The 26,761-nt window shown below is 33.4% G+C and overlaps 1 protein-coding gene across 2 annotated transcripts in view; it reads right to left on the bottom strand.

Moving 5' to 3' along the window:
- EPHA3 (EPH receptor A3) overlaps window positions 1-26,761 on the bottom strand; it is a 326,476-nt gene that overhangs the window by 12,629 nt on the left and 287,086 nt on the right. For both annotated transcript variants that reach the window (XM_069472465.1, XM_069472466.1), the window contains exons 14-15: window positions 12,199-12,348; window positions 11,215-11,408 (exon numbers count right to left, since the gene is read on the bottom strand). In XM_069472465.1, coding sequence (XP_069328566.1) covers window positions 11,215-11,408; window positions 12,199-12,348 — 344 coding nt within the window. The remainder of the gene's footprint in view (window positions 1-11,214; window positions 11,409-12,198; window positions 12,349-26,761) is intronic.

The following is a 26,761-nucleotide window of genomic DNA, read 5'->3' as shown; positions in this document are numbered from 1 at the left end:
TTTGTAATTTATATTTCTGTGATATGGTTTGGTTTTAACTAACTTTCAGAGATTATTTTTAAAACATTAGGCATTATCTTACAAAGCATTAATTCTCTTTCCTTCAGGGATAGCTATAACACTGCAAAATATAAAACTAACATTTTATAAATTATTTTCTTCTGAAACATATATACAAATAATTTTGTATGATTCTTTAAATTACTCATCTAGGAAAGAAAAAACGGTTTATTTTCATAATTGAAAATTTCTTATTTTTGTTCTTTTCTTTAGAATTTGAGGAATTACAGATACAGATATACAATCCATGTTCCAAATCTTACACAATATTCTTGGGTAGTTTTAGCATGGCTATCATGGGTGAAATAGCTTTCATGGCTAACAAGCATTAGATATAACATTGGATTCACTGAGTAAGTCATTGAACCAGTAAACGAAGTTGATAAAAATAGCATTAAGTCATTTATGAGAAAACTTTATGAAAAAAATGAAGTGGGACCTAGAAATAGGACAATAAAATATTAAACTATCTACACCCCTCACCACCACAGTTTCTAGATCTACAGTAGCGATAGCATAGAAATTGATGTCAATTTTTAGTCCCATGAATGGTAATACTTTTTTATTTATGGGTTTGTGGGTATGGAGAATCAAACCCCAGGACATCTATTCAGTATATTTATGAAGTGTACCTAATAGCAAAATGTGGAATTTTTTCTTCTCAATTGAAAATGGTTTTTGTACTTTTACACTCAGCGCTTTAGCCAGACTCAACAAGAGTTTAGAGAAAATTAGGATAAACAAATTGAAATAGAACAGGACATGTGGATTAGGGATTAGAGTGACCCCAACTGAGTTTGTCTGTTTATGACTTGGATCAAAGTACAACCAAGACAAAAGAAAAAAAAAATGACCTAATTTTAATGCCAGTGACCTCAGAATAACCAGCCCTGCAAAGTATCATTTTTCCACTTTCAGGATTTCTCTGGGGATTTCAAATAAAAATTCGTTCCTTTCCTCCTCCGAGAGGACATCTGGAGAGTTTATCAATGGATAGGAATTTGTCTCTCACTGTGAAGAGCCTGTGATGTCTCTTCATGCGCACCAAGGGAATCTGGGCCTTTTGAGCAGCTGCAAGGATTGGCGTTTTTTCAGACCCAGCCCCAGACGTTGGGTTTGAAGGGGAAATTTATAGGCTGGGTGATGTGCACTGTGAGCTCACACTTTTACTAGACAAATTAGATAGGTTTCAATCCGTGCAGCTGTAAACGATGTCCTACAGAGTTCCACCTGATCTTTTACAGCTTTTCATAAATCAGTACCTACTGGCCGAAGACCGCAGTCATTAAAAAGAAATCATGGAAATTACATGTTTGCTCAGGGGAAGCGAAAAATAACTTTCCTCCCTTTCTCTCTCCCACCTTGTGTTAAGATTTGTGAATTACTCTTTTATGGGTTTTCATACTGTTGCACTAAAAAGCTACACATATATTTTCTTCCCATCAACTCCTATTTTAGCTGTAAATATGTGCATATCAATTATCACCGTGTACTGAGGAACAAATGTCAATTAACAACTGCCAATCCCAATAATACCTTCTGATAATGACCTTATTTCAGTACTGCCTTACAATTCTTAATCACTAGTTATCTTTTTATAACATAAAAGACTCCTTTTGTTGTACAACAAACTTTACCTTTCACATATAAAAAATGAGTAATATACATTTCTTGAATAAGTATTAAAATATGCCTATTAAGTCTAGGAGATAATATTGGAGATACATGCTATAACACTATAATTGTTTCTCATTTGTTGTAAATATGTTCAGGTAATATATTAAATCCAAAGAGTAATCTCTTAAAGCCAAAATACTGATGGTATCTACATTTATGATTGTCTGAGAATAGTAATATAATTTTTTAGTACCTTTTATAACCTTTTATTTCAGAAGACATATTCTCACTCTATTTCAGGGGGAAAACCTTATATTTGCTAATTTGTTTTAATGTGGATTAATGGTGACCTTGATTGTCTTTATCTCTAACATTAAAAATTCAAATGTGATTAAATGAATTTAATTTGTCATCAGTAACTAAAAATAATTTTGAATATATATAGTTCCCAACAGGAAACTAGTATATAAATGACACATTAAGGAGAAGTAAAGTCATTGTGTTTATTTTAATTATCTCTAGGCCTTAAGGACAAAAATCTTAACAGTTATAGCTATTATATCTGGTTTAATTCCTCCCTGTGGTGAAATTAGCTACTTTGATTTTAAGATTAAAAAGAGAGAGAGAGAGATCACCTGGGTATTTGTCATATTTGCTTCCCTCTAAAAGGTTCTGTATCATGTTTGTTCAGCAGGCAAAGTCACCCTGTCAGTTTCAGAATTTGAGGTCAAAGTCATTTTGAGAAATAAAAGCAGATTGTTTTGTTTTTTAGTTGTTAGATCTATCTTGAAGGATATAGTAATAATCAAAACAGCAGTTATTCTCAAAAAGAATTACTGTACTCAAAAAGAATTATGTACTCTTAGAGATCAGAAGCTTTTTATTAATGCTTGTTTATTGTCATTAATGGAAAAATTATGAGTACTATTTTTGTTCCTATTTAAGCTGCAAGTTAATAAAAATAAATCCTTTCAAATTTAGTGATCAGTGCAATGAAACCAAATATTTAAAATCATTTCAATTAAATTAATGAAGTATAATTGGCTATGAAAAAAATCTCATTCTAAATATATTGTTTAATTCTTTATGTCAAGAATTTGGATTCCATACATTTATAATAGTTTAGAAGAATCTGATAACTTGGATTGTGAAAATTCTGTGAATTTAAGAATAAGTTATTTCTCTATTTCATTATATATGTATATATATCTTCAAAATAAATATCTTCAATAATAAAAATTTAGAATGTATATTCAAAAATAAATAGGGTATTTACTATTTGAGTAGAAACAAATGTACTCTCATTTTTCTTATTATTAATCTTTTTTAATGTTTAATTTAGCTCCATTTATAAAAGTGAATAAACAACTTTATTTAAATCTAGGAGTCATAAAAATAATTTTTGATAATAATTTCTTTTAAAAAATGAGTTTTGTGCATTTCCCTTGTATGTATAATAAAACATGTGAAGTAAGAGAATACCTGTTATTATAAGACTATTTTCCATTTATCTTTATAGCAACTTTTTCTTTCAATGAAGTCTTTAAGAGAGACTTCTCTGATTCTTAAAAAAAAATAGTCGGGAGAGCTTCATTTTCACCCTTTTACACATGTGCATTACGGTTACTTTTTTCTAAATTTCTTAAAAGCACTATTTTCATATTGCCTTTCCTTTTCATCATCCAATTCTAATTAGACCTCTTAAAATTTCATATCTATCACTCTAAAATAATCATAACAGTTTTTATTTTTAAAAAAGTTCTTTCTATTTTTTAACTGAAAAGCCTTTTCCTCAGTTCTCTTTTATCCTTTCCTCTTTGCAGCTTTTGATAGCAGTTCATTTCACCTGCTCTTGAAAATTCCTTGAACTGTGGTTTTCTGCAAGGGTCTAAACCTCAACCTAACTCTCTGATTGTTTCTTGTTTCTACCTACCATTTCATGTTCTGTGCTGTAACTGGTACTGTTCTCCAAGCTCTAAATAGAGGGACTTTTCTTTCTCTCTAGGTAGGAGTCAATGCAGTGGGTCAACATTCTGAGATATTAATGACTATTTCATATTTGTTTTCCTTCTAGGGTTGTCATCCATGGTTACTGATTGGCTCCAAAGCCCCCTTACAAGGAGCCTCAGATCTCCATTGCACACCATGGTATGTACAACGAAGGCATTCAAACATTTCAGTTAGCTTCTTGGCTCTTGCAGACATTCGAGTTAGTGAATTCTGTACTAAGTGATTGAGGCATTCAGAGACTTCACAAAGATTCCCAGATCCCAGGGAGGCACAGAAGCAGCAAAGGGAAGGTGAAAATCATAATCTGGCAGGTTGGGGTGAGAGATAGCTCAATGCCAACCTATATAAAACAAACAACCTCCCCTAATCATAAAGTCTTCTGATAATCCACGGGATATGAGAACTTTAATTTGAAATTAAGTAATATCATAAAAATAAGGAAGGTTATATTTGTGATTAAAACTGCCGTTACTGGATTGAGATTTGTACCTGCTAAACATGTTTCTTACTGGGCTGCTCTTTTGATCTCTACAGAAAGAATAGTCTATATTGTATGCATACCCTTAATCTCTCCCATGGGTTGTGATGTGAAATTCAGAATGCTCAACTGCCTGGCAGATGTGTTCTTCCTTCTGCCCTTTCTACCACTATCAGTGAGAGGGCTGGTCTCACGGACCTCCACATTCAAACCCTGGAAGTACCCTCTGATCCTTTCTCTGTCACTCTCCACATCTTGTAAGTCACCATGTCCTACAATACATCTGTAAAATATTTTATTAATAAATTCACACATGTTCTATTTTCTCTACTCTGCCCTAACTTAAGCCTTTTCTTAGACTACTAAAAATCATCTCCTATTTCCTTATCAAGAATCTTCACCTCCGACCCTTCTTAGGTGTGGCTGCCAAAGAACTAACTATTCCATAAGCACAGTGAAATATATCCCTTAAGTACCTTCAATGGCTCCTCTTTCCTCCTGGATAAAAGTCTAAATTTCTAGACATAACATTTAAGTCTTACATTACCTGATACAATCATCTATCAGGCTCTTTCCCCATAATTTCCTTTTTTACCCCATAGTCTAGTAGAACTGTATTATACAATGCAATTTTGAAGTATCCTACATTTTTGTGTGTCTTGTCCCTTTTGTACAGTGTTCCCTTAGCTTCTTATGATCTTATCCTGTTATCTGCCTGTAGAAATTTTGTCTACCATCCAAAAGTCACTTCTTACCTAAAACTCTGAGGAAATCCCAAATATAAGGTAAACTCATTTCCCCTACTATTCTGAACACTTTGTCTTTTTGCTCCAATAATTAAATTTCTGAGGGATATTATAATATTTCTGAATATTCTTTTTTCTCCCATTTTTAAATGTAACCTGCTGAGGGTGGAGGCTGTGTTGGTTATGTAATCATCACAGTGCCTACTATAATGCCTCACTCAGGTTATTGCTAAACAAACATCTGTAGCCTTGTCTGATGTATAGTCAAAACTTCAAACTCTCACATATCTTCTTTGATTTCCATTATTTTTAGAAAAAATAAATCAATTACTAGAAAACAAACATAACACAAAATTGAGTGCAGCTTCTCTTTCCTTCTCACCATTTCTTATAGCATCTAAGGTAGTTTTAGATCTGGCACACCCTGAACATCTGCTTTTCCAATTTCACCACTTCTAGTCATGTACTATGAGCAATGATAATCAGAGAGACACTCTCAGTGGAAGATTCTTCGAGAATGAGAATAATTCTGTTATGAATCTAATGAAGGTTGAAAAGTGAAATGATGTATTATAAAAAGATATGTCTAACAGCATATAAAATAAAGTTTTCTAATTGAAACAATTAGTTGTAAAATGTACTTAGCCAACATACCAGAATAAACAAAAAATTTCACTATAAAACTAACCAGATCCAGGAAGACTCTGGAAAACACCATTCCTATAAAAATGAGGGTGTTTTTCTTAAAGGACATTATAGGGTCTATGTACAGGCACAGTTCTATATATTGATCTGAGTAACTACATCAATCAGAAATTTGAGTCCTTCGTACTACCTACAAATTCAGTTTGAAATAGTTCTTATTGTTCTTTCAGTGTTTATTTCCAGAGTTCAGTTGAAAGAAAGGGACACATAGTAAAATGGTTTTAAGCTTTTACCATATGACTGATGTCTTAAAACAATCTGTTAATAAATAGAAACATATTAGAATTTTTTTCCTAAAAATTGTGCTTGTTGAAATGAAAAGTTACTAATGATGTCAGCAAATATTTACTCATGTATTTAGCAGATATTTATTGAGTTTCCACGGCCAACTTAGCACTGGAAATACAAGGGAAGCATGGCATCTGATCTCAAAGGATGAGTTTATTGGAAGAATGGATACTTAAAAAGTCCACACACACACACACAGAGAAAACAGAATTGAAATAAGGATGAAGAACAACAATATGATGCTCTGTAAAAGAATAATGGTGTTAAACTTTATTTCTCTGATGTTGCCAGAGAAACAAATAAATACATGTGTAAACTGCTTCCTTGAAGAAGAAGGGGGTGGAGGAGAATCTGAGCAAGGGGAATATGTGTTAGGATCTTCAGAAATGCTTTTGTTTTTTTAAGGAACCAGAAGTGGCCACTGAGGTTAGAGTATTTTTTAAGTAAAAGTGGCACAAGTTGAAAGATTAAAATGACCCTGCCTCCTCCTACTTTTGCTCCTCCCACTACAAAGCAGTCATATAAATCAAATAATCTTACTTCTCTGCTTCAAATGCCTTAATGGATTCCTCATGCATTTGAAAGCTATTTCAAAGTCTTCCCCATAGCCTGCATAGCCTCAAGTGCTCTGGCTTCTGTTTTTCTCCTTAGACTCATGACAGACTCTTCCTTTCCCTCTTACTCTTCATATTGTCCTTTGCTACTTCCTAGAACTCTCCAAACTCTTTCTCATCTCAAGGTATTCACAGGTTTTTTTATCCTATGCTAAGAATACTTTCTTTATTGGGACAGAGGTGGTCTTTGCACAGCTGCCTCATTCTCTTCCTTCAGGTTTCAGCTCAAACATCATCTCCTCAGAGAGCTCTTTCCCAACTACTCCTTTACTGTATATCATAACCATCTAATTTTTCCTTTCTCTGATCTGTACTTGTCTATTGTTTATTGTACTTCTTCTATAATGTAAGTTGCAGGATGGCAGAAACCGTATTTGTCATCTTCATTGTTCTCCAAAGTCTATACAGTACCTTCCACTTGGTAGATTGGCATATAATAAATAGTTATTAAAAATAAGAATAAATGAACATTTGAATAAAATAAATGGCATCAGAGAAGCAGGGCTTTATAAGCTATCAAACGTAGACTAGATTCTTTTCTAAGTATAATGGGAATTCAAAATTCATTATGAACAGGTGACTGAAATGATATCATATATGTTTCATAGGAAGATTCTGAAAGCTATGGAGAAAGATGTTTGGAGGTGGGCAACAGTGAAAGCAGGGGAAGTTGGGAGGCCAGTGTGATGGTCCAGGTCTAAAGGGAAAACAGTCATGGAAGAGAAGAGAGTATTTGCAGTGGGAAGGGGGAGAGATTGATTATCTGGATCAATGTGTGGGAGGCAAGAAAGAGGTGTCAAGAGTTGCCCCAATTCCTGGTTGGGCAAATGAGTAGGTGCTGATGTATTTGACTAAATTAGGAGGACAGTGTAAGGATCAGGCTAACAGGAGAAACTGGAAAGATAAATTTTCAGAATATTGAGTTTATAAATTTGTAAGTTTATTATTTGAGAAGTTTGGCCGTGAAGAATGTTAGAGAAATAGGGAAGTAGTTGGCAAAAGTGGGGCACCAGAAGAGGTGTTATTGACAAGCAGTATCTCCTAAATTCTCCTGATGAAAAAAATCACCTCTAGTTTTTAATCAAACATCCAAATCCCATGCTCCTTTCCTAGATATTCTGAGTATCAGAAGCTTAGGATAGACCTTGATAGTTGTGTGCCCAATAAGTTCCCCAGATGATTCTTATCATGAGGAAAATGTGAGAAACAACATGGTAGAGTATATTTCTATGGCAATGATCCTGCAGAAAGAAAGAGCCTGGATACATCGGAGAAAGAGAGGAGAAAGGGAGATAGGGAGAGTAGAAGATTTGCACCTGACAAGTAGAAATCAGAGTATCCTTTTATAATTAGAGAAAAGAAGGTACAGGTGCCATTGAATTTTTATTTTGCTGTTGAAAGTTCCCATCTAATAACTTTGTATTTTCTCAATAAGTATTTGACCTGCTTAGAACATCAGTGAAAAATTAAAGGGAAGAATGAGTTTAATCAGTTATAAAAGGATGAAATAATCATTGAGTAAAAAGCATATGAAATAATCCAGAGTAAAAAGCAAATTTTCTAAAGGAAAAAATTCTTGACATTGTTGCATATTAATGTGAGGTTGTTAATAAATTCATAATGGCAAAATATCACCTGCTGTATGTTATAAGGACAATAAGTAAAAATGTTAATACTATTGCCTAAACTTTTATATTTAGTCAATTAAGATAGATGGCACTTCCTGGAAAAATGTTTATATTTTCCCTGAAATTATGTCTTGTGATGAAATACATTGAATTAGTTCAGATCTTAAAGAATATATATCAGGAAAAAAGTATTCAATGTATTTCAATAAGAATGGAAAAGTAAATTATGGATGTATATTAAAGTTTAGATGCTAGGACATATCCTGACATACTATGATTTAATATTAAGACTATTTTCCTCCATAAAACTTTTGTTAAATATCCCTACATTATGTTTCATGAGTTAGCTTTATATTGATAATACCGTCCTGTGAAAATGATGTAGATGTCTTTTTTATGAGAGGGAAAGAGTTGAAAAGATGTTTCTCTTTGCTATGATTACAATTGTGTAAAGATCAAAAGAAATGGGTTTAGGGAACAAAATGAGGACCGTATGGCTCAGGGAAGGACAGGTTTCTTATCCTGTTGGTTGTTAAACTGTCAGGTGGATTTCAAAAAGGTCTGTACAGTCTGTGTGAAGTTTAGGATAGAGATTTGTCCTTATGGGATATGTTATAGATAGTTTTATATAAGGATCTGTTACTATATTCAATCTTAATGACCGCAAATGTTATTTCCATACTGAAATTAAGGCTTTGGTTCAGATTCTCCTTATTCATCTTGCTCAAATATAAATGTAAAAACTGGGTAATATGTGCTCAATATAATCAACTCAAAATGGATAAATGTGGAATTTGGTAATATAAAACTCCTAGAAGCAAACATGGAGAGAGAGCTCTATGACACTGGTCTTGGCAAGTTTTGTGGATGTGACACCAAAAGCACAGACAACCAAAGCAAAAATAAACAAGTGACTATAGCAAGCTAAAATTTTTCTTCACAGCAAAGGAAATAATCAACAAAACAACAAGACAATCCACAGAAGGGGAGAAAATATTTACAAATTATATATCTGATAAGTGGCTAATATCCAAAATATATAAGTAACTCATACAACTCAATAGCATAAAAACAAATAACCTGATGAAAAAAAATGGACAAAGGACATGAATAGGCATTTTTCCAAGTAAGACATAGAAATGACCAATAAGTATATGTAAAAGTGCTCAACATCATTAATCATTAGGGAAATGAAAATCAAAACCACCATGAGATGTCATCTCACAGCCATAAGGATGGTTATTACCAAAAACTCTAAAGATAAGTGTTAGTGAGGATGTAGAGAAAGGGAAATGCAAATTAAAACCGCAAGGAGATATCAAGTCACACCTGTTAGGGTGGTATCATCAAAGAGTTTAAAGATAACAAGTGTCAGTGAGAATGTGGGAGTGTAAATTGGGACAGCCATATGGAAAACAGTATGGAGGGTCCTCAAATAACTAAAAATAGAACCAACGTATGATCCAGCAATCCCACTTCTGGGTACATATCCAAGGGAATGGAAATCAATATTTCAGAGAGATATCTATACCATTATGTTCATTGCAGCATTGTTCATAGAAGCCAAGATATGGAATCAATCTTGGTGTCCATTGACAAATGAATGGATAAAAAAATATTTAAATGTTTAAAATTTCCATGTTTTATTCATTTTGGATTGGGGGCATTAATTTTGATTGCTTGAAATATTGCATTAAATATGGTTGATTGATCTTTTTAGAAAATCTGATACTTTTAAAGCATAATAAATTGAACTTTTAATGTATCTATATATTAAATCACAAACACACATACATATATATACATACTGCTTGATCTTTAAAGAGAGAACCTAAGGTGAAAACCAAGTAATTCCACATGCATGGAATGCAAGCTTTAGTCACTGTACTTTGTAGCAATGGAAACTACAGGGAAGGATATTATTAATGAAAACTAGAAACATCCCAGTTAAGAATATATGTTGAGAAGCAACTTGCAAAGAACGTAGAATAGCCCACAAGTGATCATTACTGAGAAAACTCCATTGTACAATCAAGATATTATTGGACTCACTAGTCTTCAAGCCCCTGAGTGAGTGGTCACATAGCTGGGAAGTCCCAAATAGGTTTGAAGTGCTTCTTTCTCTAGTTGTCAGGAGGAATGCTTTCAAAAGCATGAAATATATACTATGATTTACGTGTACTCATGTAAATCAGAAAGAAAAAGTAAAAGCCTGTAAGAACATGCATCATCAAAATATAAAACAACTGTTTTAGTCTTAAATATACAATGAAAACTAAATTATTAAATAAGATAGGTCCACCTTTAATTTCTCTCAGATATGTCAAATACATTAACACTTCTTTTCTTCTCATATGTTCCTGACAAAATTCATCTCTTTTTCCCTATTTCTTCCATTACACTTTGTAGATGCAGTGTAATTCGCATTCTTCATAACCACTAAGAGAACTAGTGATTCTTAACTGAGAATAATAACCTTAAAATTTAATACAGTGTTCATTCTGGATTGCATTATAACTGTGATATATTTACATTTATATTGCTGTACAGGGGCATTGACTTTATTTTACTGTTAGTTTTATCTTCTATAGGGTCTAGCAGAGTATTTGGTACCCAATAGGGATTAAACAAGTATTTGTGTAATTAAGTGGGGGGAATTTGCATTCTACTAGCTGGTGCAATATTTTGAAAATATATATATATATATATATATATATATTTGCTTTATTTTAAATGAGGAATGAATCAGGACTTCTTTAATCATGGAAAGTGAAAAGAAGGTATGTGTCCAGCATTTCTATTTCTCAAAAATTTATGCATGAATGTAGAATCATTTGTAGTCAAAATGGAAGTTAAAAATATCTCAGAATTTCTCATCATTACTATTAAGCAGCAAGAGAATTCCTTCTAAAGATTAAAAAAAGAAAAGGAGAAGACATTGCCCTAGTTTTGTGTAATATAGGTTTCAAAGAATGCATTTGGAGAGTAGGAGGAAAAAATTAACACCCTGGAGATAGCAAACACATGAATTTCAGAGTAAGTGCATGAAACAAAGTCTGATATGTCACCTTGCTGCCGCACTGGTGATGATCTTCAGGCTGCCGGGATTCCGGATAAGCTTATCCAGAATGCTAACAATCTGCTCAAACTTAGGTCTGTTATTTCTGTCTTTCTGCCAGCAGTCCAACATCAGCTGATACAAGGCAGCTGGGCAGTCCATGGGAGGTGGCAGTCGATAGCCCTCATCCACGGCTTTAATTACCTGTGTGAGAAGCAAAGTTTCCAGGGACTTAAGAAGTAAGACTTACTCTACTTCATGGGCAGGGCACACTAATTCATATTTTAAAGTTAGGTTAAATAGTTCTCATTTTAAATTGCCTAAAAAGATAACAGCTTATCAAATAAATAAGAAATTATTCATGCTTTAAAATGTTATGTAAAGGCATATTAAAAGAGAGAAAGTGAATTTAGGACAGAAGAGTTTGTAAAGATCTTTTTTAGATTAAAATAAAAAGAAATGTTCAATGATATAGGAAATTTGGTGTTATAAAGAAAGCATTATTTGATTATATAGATCTCTATGAATGGAATATATGAATGAATGTAGAGAAAATTAGTATACAGATTTTAGTTATGCCACAGTTCAAATAATCCCTTCCAAATCATAGTAACTTCCTTTGGTAAAATCCTTTGTGTTGTACAACTAAGCAACTATCAGTTCATCTGTATTTTTATGTCATATAAAGCAGTGGTTTTCAAACTTTAAGTGCATCAGAATCTATGGGTTTATCTTATTGGTCACTTATTTCTTCACACTCTTATTAAAATGTTTTCTTTTGTCTCATTTCTAAACCCCTGCTTGAAGGAAATGAGTATACCTCTAAGAGCATTTCCATTAATATCCTTGCAGTACATGGAAACAGTTTCACTTCTGCTAAATATTCTATTTCAATGTCACAAACTAGGAGCCACCTGGTTTCATTATGCTCCACTTCCTTACACAGCTTGATCTTTTAATCTGAACCCATAATTTATAGCCTAAAAATACTTACATCCTGATTGGACATCTCCCAGTATGGTCTCTCTCCATAAGACATCACCTCCCAGAGAACAATTCCATAACTCCATACATCGCTGGCTGACGTGAACTTACGGTAGGCTATAGCTTCTGGTGATGTCCACCGGATAGGAATCTTTCCTCCCTTTGAATATAAAATCATTTTAATGTAAATGAGCAATGTATAGAAAATATAATATATATAACATAATCTGAAATTTGACAGAGTTTGTCAAGGTATTTATGTTCTGAAATGGAATATGAGTTTCTGCTAAAATATATTGAAGTTATTCTGTTTTTATACCGACTAGGAGTAGCATACCATTTACAGCAAAATTCACTTCCAAACAATTTAGAGGGATTTTAAAATCAGAAAAGGAAAAAAAATAGAAAAATATTTAAATATTGACATTTTATATCAACTACAGAACATTAATCATCTGCAACAAAACGACCTGAAGTAGAAATGATATGACATACGTTAGAATTGAAAGAAGTATCACAAATCAACCTTTATTGATTTAACATAGATTTATGCTTGACCAAGCAATCAAAGTTTAGAATGTGAATAAGTCAATATTAATATTTGCAAATAACTTAAACCAATTGTTGGCACCTAAGTATTCATAGGCATTTGGTAATTAGATAAACTCAAAATAAAGTATACTTAAAAAAACTCTCTTTAATATATTAATTATCTTGATTAATTTATTGAGTGCCTCATTCCATCATTAATCATTGAAGTGCCTTCCATGTACTAGGCAGGCACCATATGAACCAGATAGATATTAAAACTACATTCTCAGAACTTACAGTCTAGAGGAGAGTAATATTGCTTTTATGAATTATGAGAGATATAAAAGTATAACTTCTATGGCATTTGCTCTCAGTTCAATAAATACGTGTAATAAAGATGTACCAATTTTCAACCATATAGGGAGTATTACACTATATGGGTAATACTCTGGGTAAGAAAATTGTAAGTAACATATTGGTTCTTTGGTTTGGAAATTTTTAGGCAAATAGAGATAATAATTAGTTGCTGTGAATCACTGAATACAGAAATATATGTATCTCGTGCATTGCTTTTCAAACTTTACAGTGCATGTACATCATCAAGGGCTCACTCCTATTAAACTAAAAATTCTGATTCAGGAGGCTCAGTGTGTAGCCAGTGTTTACATTTCTGACAAACTCCAGGCCATGCTGATCTTGCTGATCCATGGACTTGACACTGAGCAGCAAGGCAGTAATGGAAGCCACTGTGGATATGGAGCATGGAGCCAAGATTTTCCCTAGAGAGACTTGGATCACTTGTGAATTAAGAGACATCAGTTTCAAGTGAAGTCACTTGAAAGATGAGTGCAATTTTTGATAGAAGAAAAAAAGGGGTATCTATCACCTCAGGCATTTAGCATTTCTTTGTGTTAGGAACATTCCAATTCTACTCTTTTAATTATTTTAAAGTATACCCTAACTTATTGTGGATTATAGTCACTTTGTTGTGCTATCAAATATTGTTCATTATATCTAACTATATTTTTGTACCCATTAACCATCCCCACTTTATCCCTACCACTCCCCGCTACCTTTCCCAGCCTCTAGTGACTGTCATCCCACTGTCTCCACGAGATCAATTGTTTATAATATTTATCTCCCACTATTATGGTGTCCATAATAATTAAAAATAAAAATTAAAAAAAGGAAGAAAAAAAGGATAGATATTTCAAAGAATTCACATCAGCAAAATCTTAAGCCATATTCATGAAAATTTGTTCCATTGATATTGCACCTCATAGTATGTCACTGGATTTGAAGTCATGCTCACAAGAGGCAATATGGTGCTTTACAGAGAGGGATTGGCAGCTGCAGCTTAGGAGATAAGTCATTAAACCTCATTTTGCCTGAATTTCCTCATTTGTTATTTGGGAAAGTAATAGTACTGATTCATAATATTGTTGTGGGGCTAAATGACACATTTCAGGAAAATCTTTAGCATTGTTCCGGTACATATTATAGTAAGGAGTCAAGAAACATTAGCTTAACCCTCCCACATTCCGAGCAGAATGGCTTAAATCAAAGCACAGAGGTGAAAAATGTATGCTTCAGAAGAAGTTTCTGATGAGAACAAATATAATAGAGAGGAAGCAAAAATGTCAAATTAGTATTTAATCACAGATGATACCTGGGAAATTTTATTTTGGATGAGAGAGTGATAAGATTGGAACTAACTCAGTAAAACTGAACACTTCTCTCCGGTGTTTTAACACAAGTGAGCTGTTCAGAGAAAAGTGCTGCCAGATCTTTGAAAGAGGTAGGGCTCACATTGGGTCATTAAGAATGCATGGAACTGTGCAGAGAATTGGGGAAATGTTGAATTCTGTTCTCTTCCTGATATGTTTAGTAATTGTTGTAGCCTGCCAAACACACACACACACACACACATGCGCACACCCACACACATTGTTGTTAGAATAACAACTCCAAACCTTTCAATACAATAATTTATGAAACTTGCTTGCTGATCAAGTGACCTTTACGCTATCTTTAACTTTGAATTAATTTTTAACAAAAATATTATGGCTTTCAGATCACTGTGTGCTACTTTGTGAAAAAGTATGTTGGTCACATTGCACAGTAGTTACCTATGAAATGACAAAGGCCTCTTGCTACTAGATTTTCTAGCTTTGGAAATGTAGGTTATGGCTTTTTACTTGTCATTCAGGTTTTTAACTTAAGCTTTCCTCTGGTTCATAACTATGTCAAGGTTTGGGTTGTTGTCGTTATGAGAAGCATGATGAAGTGGGGCAATTTGGGTTTTTTTAAATCTTATACTGAACATGTTATTAGGAACACACAAAAAGTAAGTGGCACTCAATCAGCTCAACAATGAAAGCAGTTTTAAAAGTTTTAAATGTTTCTTTAACTTATCCAGATACTTCCATTGATCAAGATTTTCGCTTCCTAGTTCTTTTCCTTACTGGCCAGAACTGTAAACTGTAAGTTTACAGTTTACAGTTTACAGTTTACAGTTTAGCGAGCTCATATATTTAAAAGCAAACATATTTATTTGAATTATTACTAGAAAATCCTTCATTCATATTTTCATATATGATACCCATACAACTCATTCTAAAAGAATAGCTGGGGCTAATTTAAACTCTTTATTTAGAAGAAGATGTGAATGAGTGTTTATCTTTGCCCAATGTTATTGTTGAAGCCTCTAGATAGTTTTTTAACCCAGAGTTTATTCAATATTCATGAAACGTTTAGTCTTCTCATTAGAGAACTTTCATTATCTGCTTCCAGGTAGCTTTTTAGCTGATTGATTCAGCTCCAAGAATTGGAATACTAATCACAGATTTAAGACTCTCATCTCTTCCCTAGCCAGTCATTTTGTCAGAGATGCCTTCCACCACTGAGAATATCAGGAAGATAATGAGGATTGAGGATTATTCATTATTATATTTAGGGAAATTTTGTCATTGGTAATAGATTTATAAAGTGTGTAAAGCAACTAATAAAGTGTCTGATCCTTAATAGTGTTCAATAAATGTTCTGCCCTTTCTTTTTAGTTTCCTTTAATTGGTTAATATATATTTACTATTGATATAACAAATTAAATGAGGATATAAGGGAAAGCTCATTGTTAACTACAAAGTACTATGAAAATTTAGCAATTGTTGCTAAAAATAAATCAGACTAAAAAGAATATTTTTTTAAAAATTTCTTATCTAATGATGGCAAACAACATCAAGTCACTCCGGCTTTAAATACAAGAAAAACCAACACCGTACACACTTTATTTGAAATTAAAAAACTAAACTACAGGTGAGATTATTATGAAATTTAAGGAAGGATGAATATGTACATTATTACAAATGCTTTAAATTCAACATTCTAGTTTCAAACTCATATTTGACACTAGTAAAGTAGTCGTAGTAGTTCTTGTCATATCCATTGCCATAAATAAAAGTACTATGTTCAAACTATAATTTGAAATCATAAGGTTATGAAAGACTGAATAGATTATAAAGTTGAAGATAAAGAGCATTAACTCATGGGGGTGAGGCTGTGCTCACTGTAGAGAGCAATTGTCTTCTTGAGATACCATCTTGGCAAATGGACAGCGTGGGCATTCAACAAATGCTCATTGATTTAAATGAATTCCTCTTCTCCTAAGCACATGCTGTCTTCTTATAGACATGTTCTTTTTTCTTGGGAGACTTTTTCCCTTCCTGCCTTCTGTATCTGGTAAAGTTCTTATTTGAACATCCTGGTCAAATGTGAACTCATTGCTGGAACATTTGGGAATCCTCCAGGCAGAGTTGGTCACACTGTCTTCTGTGATCCTTCTCCTGCTCTATTATCCTGCCTAGACTGGAGTGTCCAAAGGACTAACAACCTTTCCCCCTTCATCTGTGCATTCCCACAGTCTAAAACATGAGTCTTATTTTCTATCTCTCCTGTTTACAACATCTTTTTTCTTGTAAAAGAGTGTTTTATTCTGTCAAGTGAAAATATGATTTATTATTTCATAGAGTAGTAGATTTTACTAAAGATCTTTGGTAATTTTAAGCATTTTAAAATGTGCAATTTATTTTCAAATGGTAATCAGTTAAATATAGTTTTTCAGAATGTCTGTAAATATGAAGTAAAAATAAGCCAATACATAGCATAATAATTTCTTTTTTAAAAAATTCATCCTATTTTCTGATGCCCTTCTCTTTCCCCTCATGCTATTTAATAATGCTGTTCCAATAAAACATTTTACTGACTCCAGAATGATAGTAAATATAAGATTCATTGAGTGTTAATTTTTTTACAGTATCAATAAAATCATGAAAACATGTCACAGGATGTTGTACGGATTAAGTATTTTAGAGTTTGCAGAATGTTATGAAGCTTTTCATTTAACTCTGTAAACAATACACATTCTAAATCAACTGCTTCAATATTAATATTTTGGGTACTTTACCAACCTAAAAATACCATGAATAATTAAAAATAACTTTAGTGTACACACATGAATATTACTCCATTCATTTGCATAATTAAATTAAGTTAAGTTTTAAAACAAAAGAATTGGGCATGGCTAAGACTTATAAGCTGACCGAAAACATCTGACCTATTTATCTGCTAGGAGTATATATCTATGTATGATTTTACTCCATGATGTCTTAATAAAATGAAAATAAAACATCAAATTTGAAATTTAGAGCTAGTTGGAGGGGAGAGATTCAGCAATTTCAAGTGTTCAAACAAAACCAAATGAAAATAAAAGTTTTACAGGCATAAAAGGCTTACGATTTGTCGCATTATGTTTGTGATAGCTCATAGTTCAACACTCTAGGAAGCCTAATGGCAAATAGCTAGCCTGTGGCACATTTTTTCACAAACAGCTATGTATTCTACATTGTCCCATGCAACTGCAGTCCAGTGTGGGTAGGAGAAATTAGAAAGTACCTGAGAGAGACATTTGATTCCCCCTCCCATTCTTTACACCTGGTGGGTGGCTACAGAGCAAGGTTTCTCTGGAGGAGCACAGTTGACCTTTCACTCCAGATGGCTCTTCACTGTGGGATCTGTCCTATGTATTACAGGAAGTCTGACGACTCCCCTGGCCTCTATCATCTAGATTACATTAGCATTCCCCTAGTTGCCTCAGCCAAAAATCCCTCCAGACAGTAACAAATATCCCCTGGGGGCCCAAAATCATCCCCAGTTGAGAACTACTGCTCTAAATGTTGTCTGACAAGCCTTGATCACAGTATTTCAAATGAGGTCCAGGATTTACCTGGGATTTTATATAGACTAAGTGGAAGCAACTTTTTTCCCACCATGTTCACACTTTCTAGGAATACTTTTATACCTGTCCTAGGACATAGCTTTAACAAAGAAAAGCAAGGGTCAAGTTCACCAGAGCTAATCTTCTACTATCTGAGTTTTCATAATGTAACAATATCCCTTCTAGATTTTCCTTCTATGTTTTAATGTTTTATTTACTTTTCTCCTTTCTTTCTCTTTGCTTGTTTTCCTTTCCTTTTCTTTTTTTGAAAATGAGATATTAACTATGTAAATTAAGCATCAACTTTTTTATTACATGGAGGCATTATTGACCAAGCATTTTGGTAAGATATGAGTGCTTACTCCAAGAGAAAACACTATCTACAGCTACAAAAATATAAATGTTATTGGCATAGGGAGACATTGGATAAGAGTCCTTAAGGGCCCAATTTGTTTCTGAAATATGGGTAAAAGAAGAAGCTGGGACCATAAATTTTAATTGAGTCACACTTTATAATAAGGCTCACTGCATTTAAGCCGAGCATCTGTAGTTATGAGACTATCAAACTAAAATAAATTGAATATACAGGAGTCTGACTCACTAAATTTCCTACAAGCAATTCATCGTAAAACTTATGCATATTTCTGCTCCTAATTGTGACCACACAAATTCTTTCTCCATCTCCCACCTCAACAAATTCTAGATCATATTGCATGTTTGTTGTTGTTGTGTTTTTTTTTAATTTCAGGTTTAGAAATTACTCTCCCAGTTCACACACGTGAAAGACATTTTAAAATTTAGATGCTTTTCAAATAACTGCCAAATACATCCTTCAGTGGGGTACACAAACATTTGGATTTGATGAGAAAATGCTGTCATTGTATGACATAATCTTTCCTGCCACAGCAAAACTGTTCGAATGCAACTTTATTGATGAGCTAAAACCTTGAAATTGGTTGGTGATTTAAATTTTGGTTGGTAAAATGTTACTAGGCACTCAGAATATTATAAAAGCACAGCTAGTTACCATAAAAATTATTTATGAAGATGTGGGGGTTTTGTACCATATTTAAACAGATTGTAAAATGAAGCATTTACTTGAGCTGGTCTCTATATCCACATGTAAGTTCCCCAAATATATTTACGTATTTGAGAAAAGTTTCCAATTGCTTGGAGCAAGCCCAGAATCACAGCATATGGAGTGCATCTAAAACCTCAATTGCAGAGGGACCTCCAATTCAGACTTAAAATCAGAAGTTAATGTTCGCTCCCTGTATTTACAATGCCAAACCCAGCGCCACTTCCTCTCAGCTCTGATGTCTTACCTATGTATAACTCGGTAATTGGGAATGCATAGGGAGATCTGGTCACTTGTTCTATTTAAATTCTGACGTTTAGGAAGAATCAGGAGTCTTGGCTTCGGGCTCAGCTTTGACAATCATATTTAATTTTAGCCAAGTTTCTTAACTTCTCTGCTCAGCTCTCTTTTAATTCATAGGCTAAGGGTCACACGGAATATAAAACTTGACTTTATGCTAAGTTTGATCTCTAACAGCTTAACAGGTTTGCTGACTTATGAACCTCAACTCTTTCAACTTTCAAATTTCTATCTTAAACCTACCTGAATATCAAGGATGCTGACATTTTCAGTGTTAATTATTTTGGACTCTTAAAGATAGACTAACTTTGGACTAACTGCATATCTATTTGGGTGTCATACCTGGATTTACTTCTATAGAATTCTACAGAAAAGTTAAAAGGGATGAATGAAGTGCTGCAAGTAAAGAGGCTAGCAATTCTCTGGACAGATGCATTACATAATTGCTAAATTCCACTCCAGGATTAGTTGGAGTCTAAAACCTTGTTCACTTTGTGCAGAAACACCAGTTACAATAGGAACCACACAGCAAACCTGTTTGTGAAAGATTCTGCAATTCAGTTCTGTAAGCTTAATGAATTTAGACAGCTCAAATGAGACATTTGGCTAAAAGCCTGAATTTTTCAGGAGCTTAACTGAAATCAGCTCATTCACTACGGGCTAGAGAAGCTTCAAGTCTTGATTTCTAAAGAGAAGGAGTGTAATTGCTGAAATCTCTGGACATTGAGGCATAATGTCTCATATCTGTCCCAATTTTTTTTTTCTAATTATATACACAAATGTCTCCCAGCTGATGTAGGGAAAGCTTTGCTGATTCATAGTTCACATTCCCTGACTGCGAGCTCTGTCAGGTCATACTTAGAGTGACAAAGGACTTTGGAGAGTTTATCTGGGTAAACCCTAAGTAATTGAGTATTTAACCTAGAGGCAAATATTGGCTTCTCAGGTTAACAGTGGAACTATAGAAATAAATCATTTGGCAAAGGGATTTAGCAACTATCTATTGTCAGGGACTAAACTTCATTCACTCTAGACAGCAAGGTGAAGGGCGATCCAAGAGGACTCACAGTGAAGCATCTATTCTAATCCCCAGGAGTTCAAATCTAAAAGCCACTAAGAAAATAGTTTCAGCAGATGTTGACTAACACAAGCGATCAGAGACAAATGACCCATTCGGTAGCAAAAGCCCATTTCTTGAACTTCTGAGATTTTTTAACATTGTGTGACATGATTAAGAATTTCTTGAAATACAGAAAAATCTTTACATTCTATGTTATTCTATAGGAAATAGAATTCAGGAAATAAAACACAAATACATAATGTTTATATTACTTTCAAACATGCATAATACAATATAAAAGCCAGGTAATCTAATATGTAATGTCCATCTTCAACAACAATAATGCAAAAATTGCGGAGTAAAGGTAAATATTAATACATACCTTAGTATGGGTCTAGCTCTTTTCAAAGTTCAGTGACATTTTAAGTGTCAAATTCTGTTATACATATATATTCAATATCTCATTTATTTTTTACAAAAATTACAGAAATTCATTTGAAAGCCTGAATTTTTGGCATTCTGAACATGATCTTCTGAAGAAGCAATGTTATAAGTAAATAAGTAAGAATGTAGCAGGAATACTGTATATGTGCAATAAAAGTAATAAAAGGAATATTAGATTGATTCTAATAATTAAAAAAGAACAAAACTTGATAAGACTGATTTGCTTAATATTGGCAATTAAGAAATAAGAAAAGATGAAAAGGTGGGTTGAAACTCTCAGAAATTTCCACTGAGACACTTCAGATGATTTTGAGACCACCAGAGATCATGGCAATGGTTTTTTGGAGGTCTATGTATAGTGAATAATTTCTTCAAATATGTGGCAATTCCAGAGCTGAAGTTAGCAAATGGAAAAAACATCATGAGAATGGAATTGAATCTTAAAAATTATTGTTGAAAGGGTAATAGGAAAGGAATAAGCCAAATTATTAGCCAAACTAAACATCAAGAGTGAAGATTGGCCTCAGGCTTTGTGACTACTGCACGCCGAGTGCCAGAGGAGTTTGCAGCTGGTCATTGGCTTCAGGGTACATGGGGAAAGCTTCAAGCAATGTGTCATCATGTATTTGACAATGTGGGATATTCACAAGTGGATTGAAAATAACATCAGAAAGTTATTTTTACTGAGCTTCTAGGGGTCACCAACACTATAGACTGAACCAAAGTAATAGGAAAGACGGTTAGTCACTATGAGCCTGATGTTTAGCCTGAGCTAAATCATTCATCTGACTACTTATATTGTCTTCCTGCAAATCACAGCAATGACTAAAATTATTTTTTGAATTGAAAATTAGCTAAAGCAAAATTAATGCTTCTTTAGCCTCAATATTTGCATTATTTTCTCCTTCATTCAAACCCATTCTCTGCTCTAATGTCATTTTACCAGAGAAACTCTCTGACCATCCTCCATAAAATGATACTCTCCATGAACTGCCCACATTCCTTATCTTTCTTCTCTGCCTTGCTATGCCTTTACTTAATTGTTTTATTATCTGAAGTCCTACAGTAGAATATAAGTTTATGAGGCTTTGTTTTATTCACCTCTGCATCCCAGGTCCTAGAAGAGTTCCTGGTATATTGTAGACACTCAAATATTTGTTGAATGAATAAAAGAATAAATGAATCATGCATTTTAGAGAAAAGTTCCTGCTAGAGACTGTACATATGTAAATATGTTTACACACAGCCTCCTTGCTCCTGTGTTCCACTTCAAAAGTACACTTTTGATTTTTATCACATAAATTAGATAGTTTTTACATGTTGTTTTGTATGTTGTTCATGCTACCCATCTCTCTGAAATGGGTGGCTAGAATACACTAGACCCCTCATTAAGTTTGGATACAACATTGATAGTTAAAATTACTAAATCTTCTAGAATTTCTGATTTTTTGAATAGGTGGCTTTACTTTGTGAAGCTTCATACAGGAGTATTCATACTGATCATAAGAAAGTAGGCATTAAGTTCATATTTGACGTTATTTATTTTGGTTCAGAGCTTAAAACACTATTACTATATGAAGGACACTGATAAGATATTTTGTTATTGCCTTTTCCATTCATGTAAAAATGACATATGACATACATTACTTATCAAAATAATAAAATTACTTTTTGTGTCATGCCAGTTTTTGATATGCATAGTATTTAGACCTTGAAATTCATGCAAATCTAAGGGTCATGTTTTCTATTACTTTTGTTCTTAGAATGGAGTTACCAAAACAGAAGTATGTAAACTGTTGGCTTTTGACCACTTACTTTTGCCACTTTTTTTTATTGTTAAAATGACATTAGATGAGACAATGTTGTACTAGAATATTTCTGACATCCACTTGACAGAGTAACAGATCTAAAAACTAACAAGTTATCATGTAAAATAAGATGTTCTTTATGACAAAAGACATAACACTCTTATCTGATATAAAAATCCAGTTGTTAATTACCAAGTATGCAATTTAAGAACAGAAATAAAAAGAAAAAAATACTAATGGTGAATATAACCAAAAACACATCAATTGGTTTTCTCAACTTTTCCAAATCAGTTTAAGTAGTAATTATGCCCCCAAAATGAAGTTGGGAGCCTAAAAAGAATTGTATTGACTGACTACAGAGCATATAAAGCTGATAAAAGTTTCACTTTCTATAATACAATCCAATATAAAACAGTAACTTAAGTACTATTGTGTTGGAATTTGGGATTCCATCTTTATCAACACATGACTATAAAAATATTTATCTGCATAGATGCATGCATGTATATATACAAAAATACCAGTTAAAATAAAATTTCATAAGTGCAGAAGTGAAAAAAATAATTCAGTGGAAAACAGTTCCTAGCAATAGTATCATGATTTTGTTAGAATGAAGTAAATTAGTAAATCAGGGCAAGAAACAGGAAACATGTCATAATTATACTTTGAAATACACGTGATGGGAATCCAAAGAAAAGGAATTCATTTTTTGTTTGTTTTTACAACAACAAAAATTCTTTGATGATTTAAATTTGTGGAGCTAAATGCTCTAATCATATCCATCCCAAATGAAATCCAGGGACTTTCAAGATGATTTGCAACCTTTGGTATGCAGCTGCAGTGAGGCTTTCAAGGCTCTTTAAAACATATTATATCACATAAAACTGTCATAATTTAGATTTATATCACTGAATAACTACTGAAATATTTATTTAGTTTTTAAGGTGCTTTTTCCTGGTAACGTATCTGTAACAGTGGTTTTCAATGTGTCATCCAAGCATCTATGAGAGTCCCCAAGAGCGTTTCAGGGGGTCCATGAGATAGAAACGCTTTTCATAATAATACTAAAACTTCATCACCTTTTGCATTCTCAATATCCCATGAGTATACAGTGAAATTTTACAGAGGTTACAGGATGCATAATAATACTGTATAATGGAAAGTCCCAACATTTTGAATTCCTGCATAACATAGTAGAGAAAAATAAGGAGAAATAACTAGAAGTGAATATTAAAAAAACTGATTCCCTACACAATATCATTATGGAAAAGAGAAAATACACATCAGAAATTGTATGTTACTAGCTTAGCTGACCCTTTCCTATTGGGCATTCTGTTGAGGATGTAAGACAGCATAAAAATCAATAAGGAAAAATTTCTGATAAATTGTTTTAAGTTTTGAAGTTAAGTACTTTCTCAACTCTTCAATACTCTCTCCAGTTTAAGAATTTTTAAATACAGAATTAGATGTTATAATTTCTATACACTCTTTTGTCTTGCCTGTCACTCACAAAGACGTTTTAAAGATGAGAGCAGCAAACATTCTATGTTTAGGTATTGACATTGAATCAAATGCCTCTCATGATTTTTTAGTGCAATTACTCTCTACCTAAAGGCAATAGCTGCCAGAGGAGCAACTGGGAAAGGTTTAATACATTGAGGTGCTGAACGTTAATTTCCAAACTGTAGAAACTCCAGACACAAGATGAAATTTGTTAAATGTTATTAAAGTAGTGCGACTGCTTTTTTAAAGCAGATTAACCAGAATTTATTTACCTGAATCAAATGCCTTGCATACTGTTTTAAATGGTGAAATTGTGTTTCTGAAATAACCATAATCATAGCATACTAAACCAGTAAATACGGTGGATATCTAAGCTGAATAATATTGCTTTTGGTCCACAAACAGATTTTACTATACATACAACAATGTAATCGCTTTCTTTTGTATTAAACTATGAACTTATTGAGACAAGAAATTTTATCTCAGTCAAGTCTATTTTCCAAATACCATATGTTTAAAAATTTTTGAATAATAGTATCAGTCACAATCAAGCTTTAAAGATAATTCCAAAAGAGGAATTCCCAAAACATTTTGTGCAATATCGGTGTTCTTGCAGCAAGAACATATACCCAAAAAGAAAACTTGAATGGCTTAGTTGTTTTAGTGTTATTGTTTAAAAAAATAGAAGTCCTGTTACCTTATAACCATACCTCATATTTTATGGTAAATTATAAACTTATTGTACTAAACGAGGCTTATTATGGAAGATTAAATCAACAATTTCTAAATGACTCTAGAAATGAACATGCAAATTACAGCTTCTCGGAAGGAAGCCAGGACCCCCATGGATATTTTGAGGGTAGTTCTAAGAAAACACAAGGATGAACACTGAAGAATTCTAAACAGCTATTTATTGGTAGTGAATGAGCCTATTTGTTCAGCATGGTTTCTAAGTATCTTAAGACACTGAAACAGGAAGGCAAAGAGCCTGTTGCACTTTTATTTCAGAAATGCTAAAGAGCAATTTTTTTTTTTTTTTTTGAGACAGAGTTTCACTCTGTTGCCCTGGCTAGAGTGCCATGGCATCAGCCTACCTCACAGCAACCTCAAACTCCTGGGCTCCATCAATCCTCCTGCCTCCACCTCCAGAGTAGCTGAGATTACAGGCGTGGACCACCACACCCAGCTAATTTTTTCTCCATTTTTAGTTGTCTGGCTAATTTCTTTCTATTTTAAGTAGACAAGAGGGTCTTGCTCTTGTTGAGGCTGGTCTTGAACTCCTGACCTCAAGCAATCCTCCCACCTCGGCCTCCCAGAGTGCAAGGATTACAGGCGTGAGCGGCTGCTCTCAACCTTTAAGAGCAATTTTGACACAGCAACAACTTTCTTCCTACTAGGGTAAAAATGTGGTCCTCATGCGGTCCTGACAAAGTAACAAGTGTAAATCAAACACTGAAAGTTAACCCAATATACTCTCCAAAAAATGGATGTAGATGACCTAGATTTAGATGAATCTTTCAAGTTCCTACCAGAGAAGGTGTTCTTTTGAGAATCCTAGAAATCAAGGCTAGTATTGGGAACAAGGATGCTCTCATTTAATAATTGGACATGGCCTAGAAATTAGAAGCTGAATGAATAACCATAAATTCAATATTTCAAATAACTTCCTTTTATTAAATACTAATAAACTGGAAGTATTTCTTGAATAATGTGATTGTAGTAACAACAAAACAATGCAAGAAAGCATGATACTTTTCATGAACTGTTAGAGGCTCATGTAGTAGCCGTTTACCAAGGGTATCTTTAGAAAGCAGAGTAGCAGTGAGTAGAATAAAAAAACATTCTTCGGGACAATAAATAGTATTATCATTTGTTGCATATGCTCTTTAGTTGGTAGTTTAGTCATAAAAATGATGTTTGTTGCAGATATGTTGGCTGGCTGATTTTTCTGAGATCAGATATGGAGCACTAAAAAGCACTATCATGTATTTATACCATTTTCATCTAGTGTTCAGAGCTACACAGTTGTAGTCACTGTTATAAATTTAATTCAACTAGCTTGCAAGATATAAAATTTCCTTTTCTTTCTCATGCTCTTGACCTAATGAACTGTGTTCCTAAGGACAACATATTTACGCAAGACACATTTCCAAAAAATTACTTAGATTCATAAACAAAGTGAATCTACTACAAAGTTTACTTGAAAATAGGAAAAACAAACAGGGTGATGTATAAAGCCATTAGGAGCATCCAAACTCCTAAACCAATGCATCTAGGAATATCCCAGGGACACTGTGCTACAGTATTCCTCTGGTTATATTATTGTGACTTTACATGAAGATGAAGCTCTGTCTAGCATACTGGGTCTTTCTCAGAGTGTGTGTGATATAGATGCCATGTGACAATCTGGATGGCGGTTAATGGAGTTGTCCAGATTGATAATTTACAAAAAGAATGAGCTGTGTGGGTTTTTTTAAATCAGGAATAAACTTTTATTATAGAAGCAGACAGGAAAAAATAACAGAAGTCTATTGTCTTTGAAAACTACCATTCTCTAGGCTGATGAGAAGATGGAGA

The sequence above is a fragment of the Eulemur rufifrons genome, chromosome 7 (genome assembly GCF_041146395.1).
Source record: "Eulemur rufifrons isolate Redbay chromosome 7, OSU_ERuf_1, whole genome shotgun sequence".
Taxonomy (NCBI): Eukaryota; Metazoa; Chordata; class Mammalia; order Primates; family Lemuridae; genus Eulemur; species Eulemur rufifrons.
The sequence above is the reverse complement of the archived record's forward strand: the minus strand, read 5'-3'. Positions and strand labels throughout refer to the sequence as shown.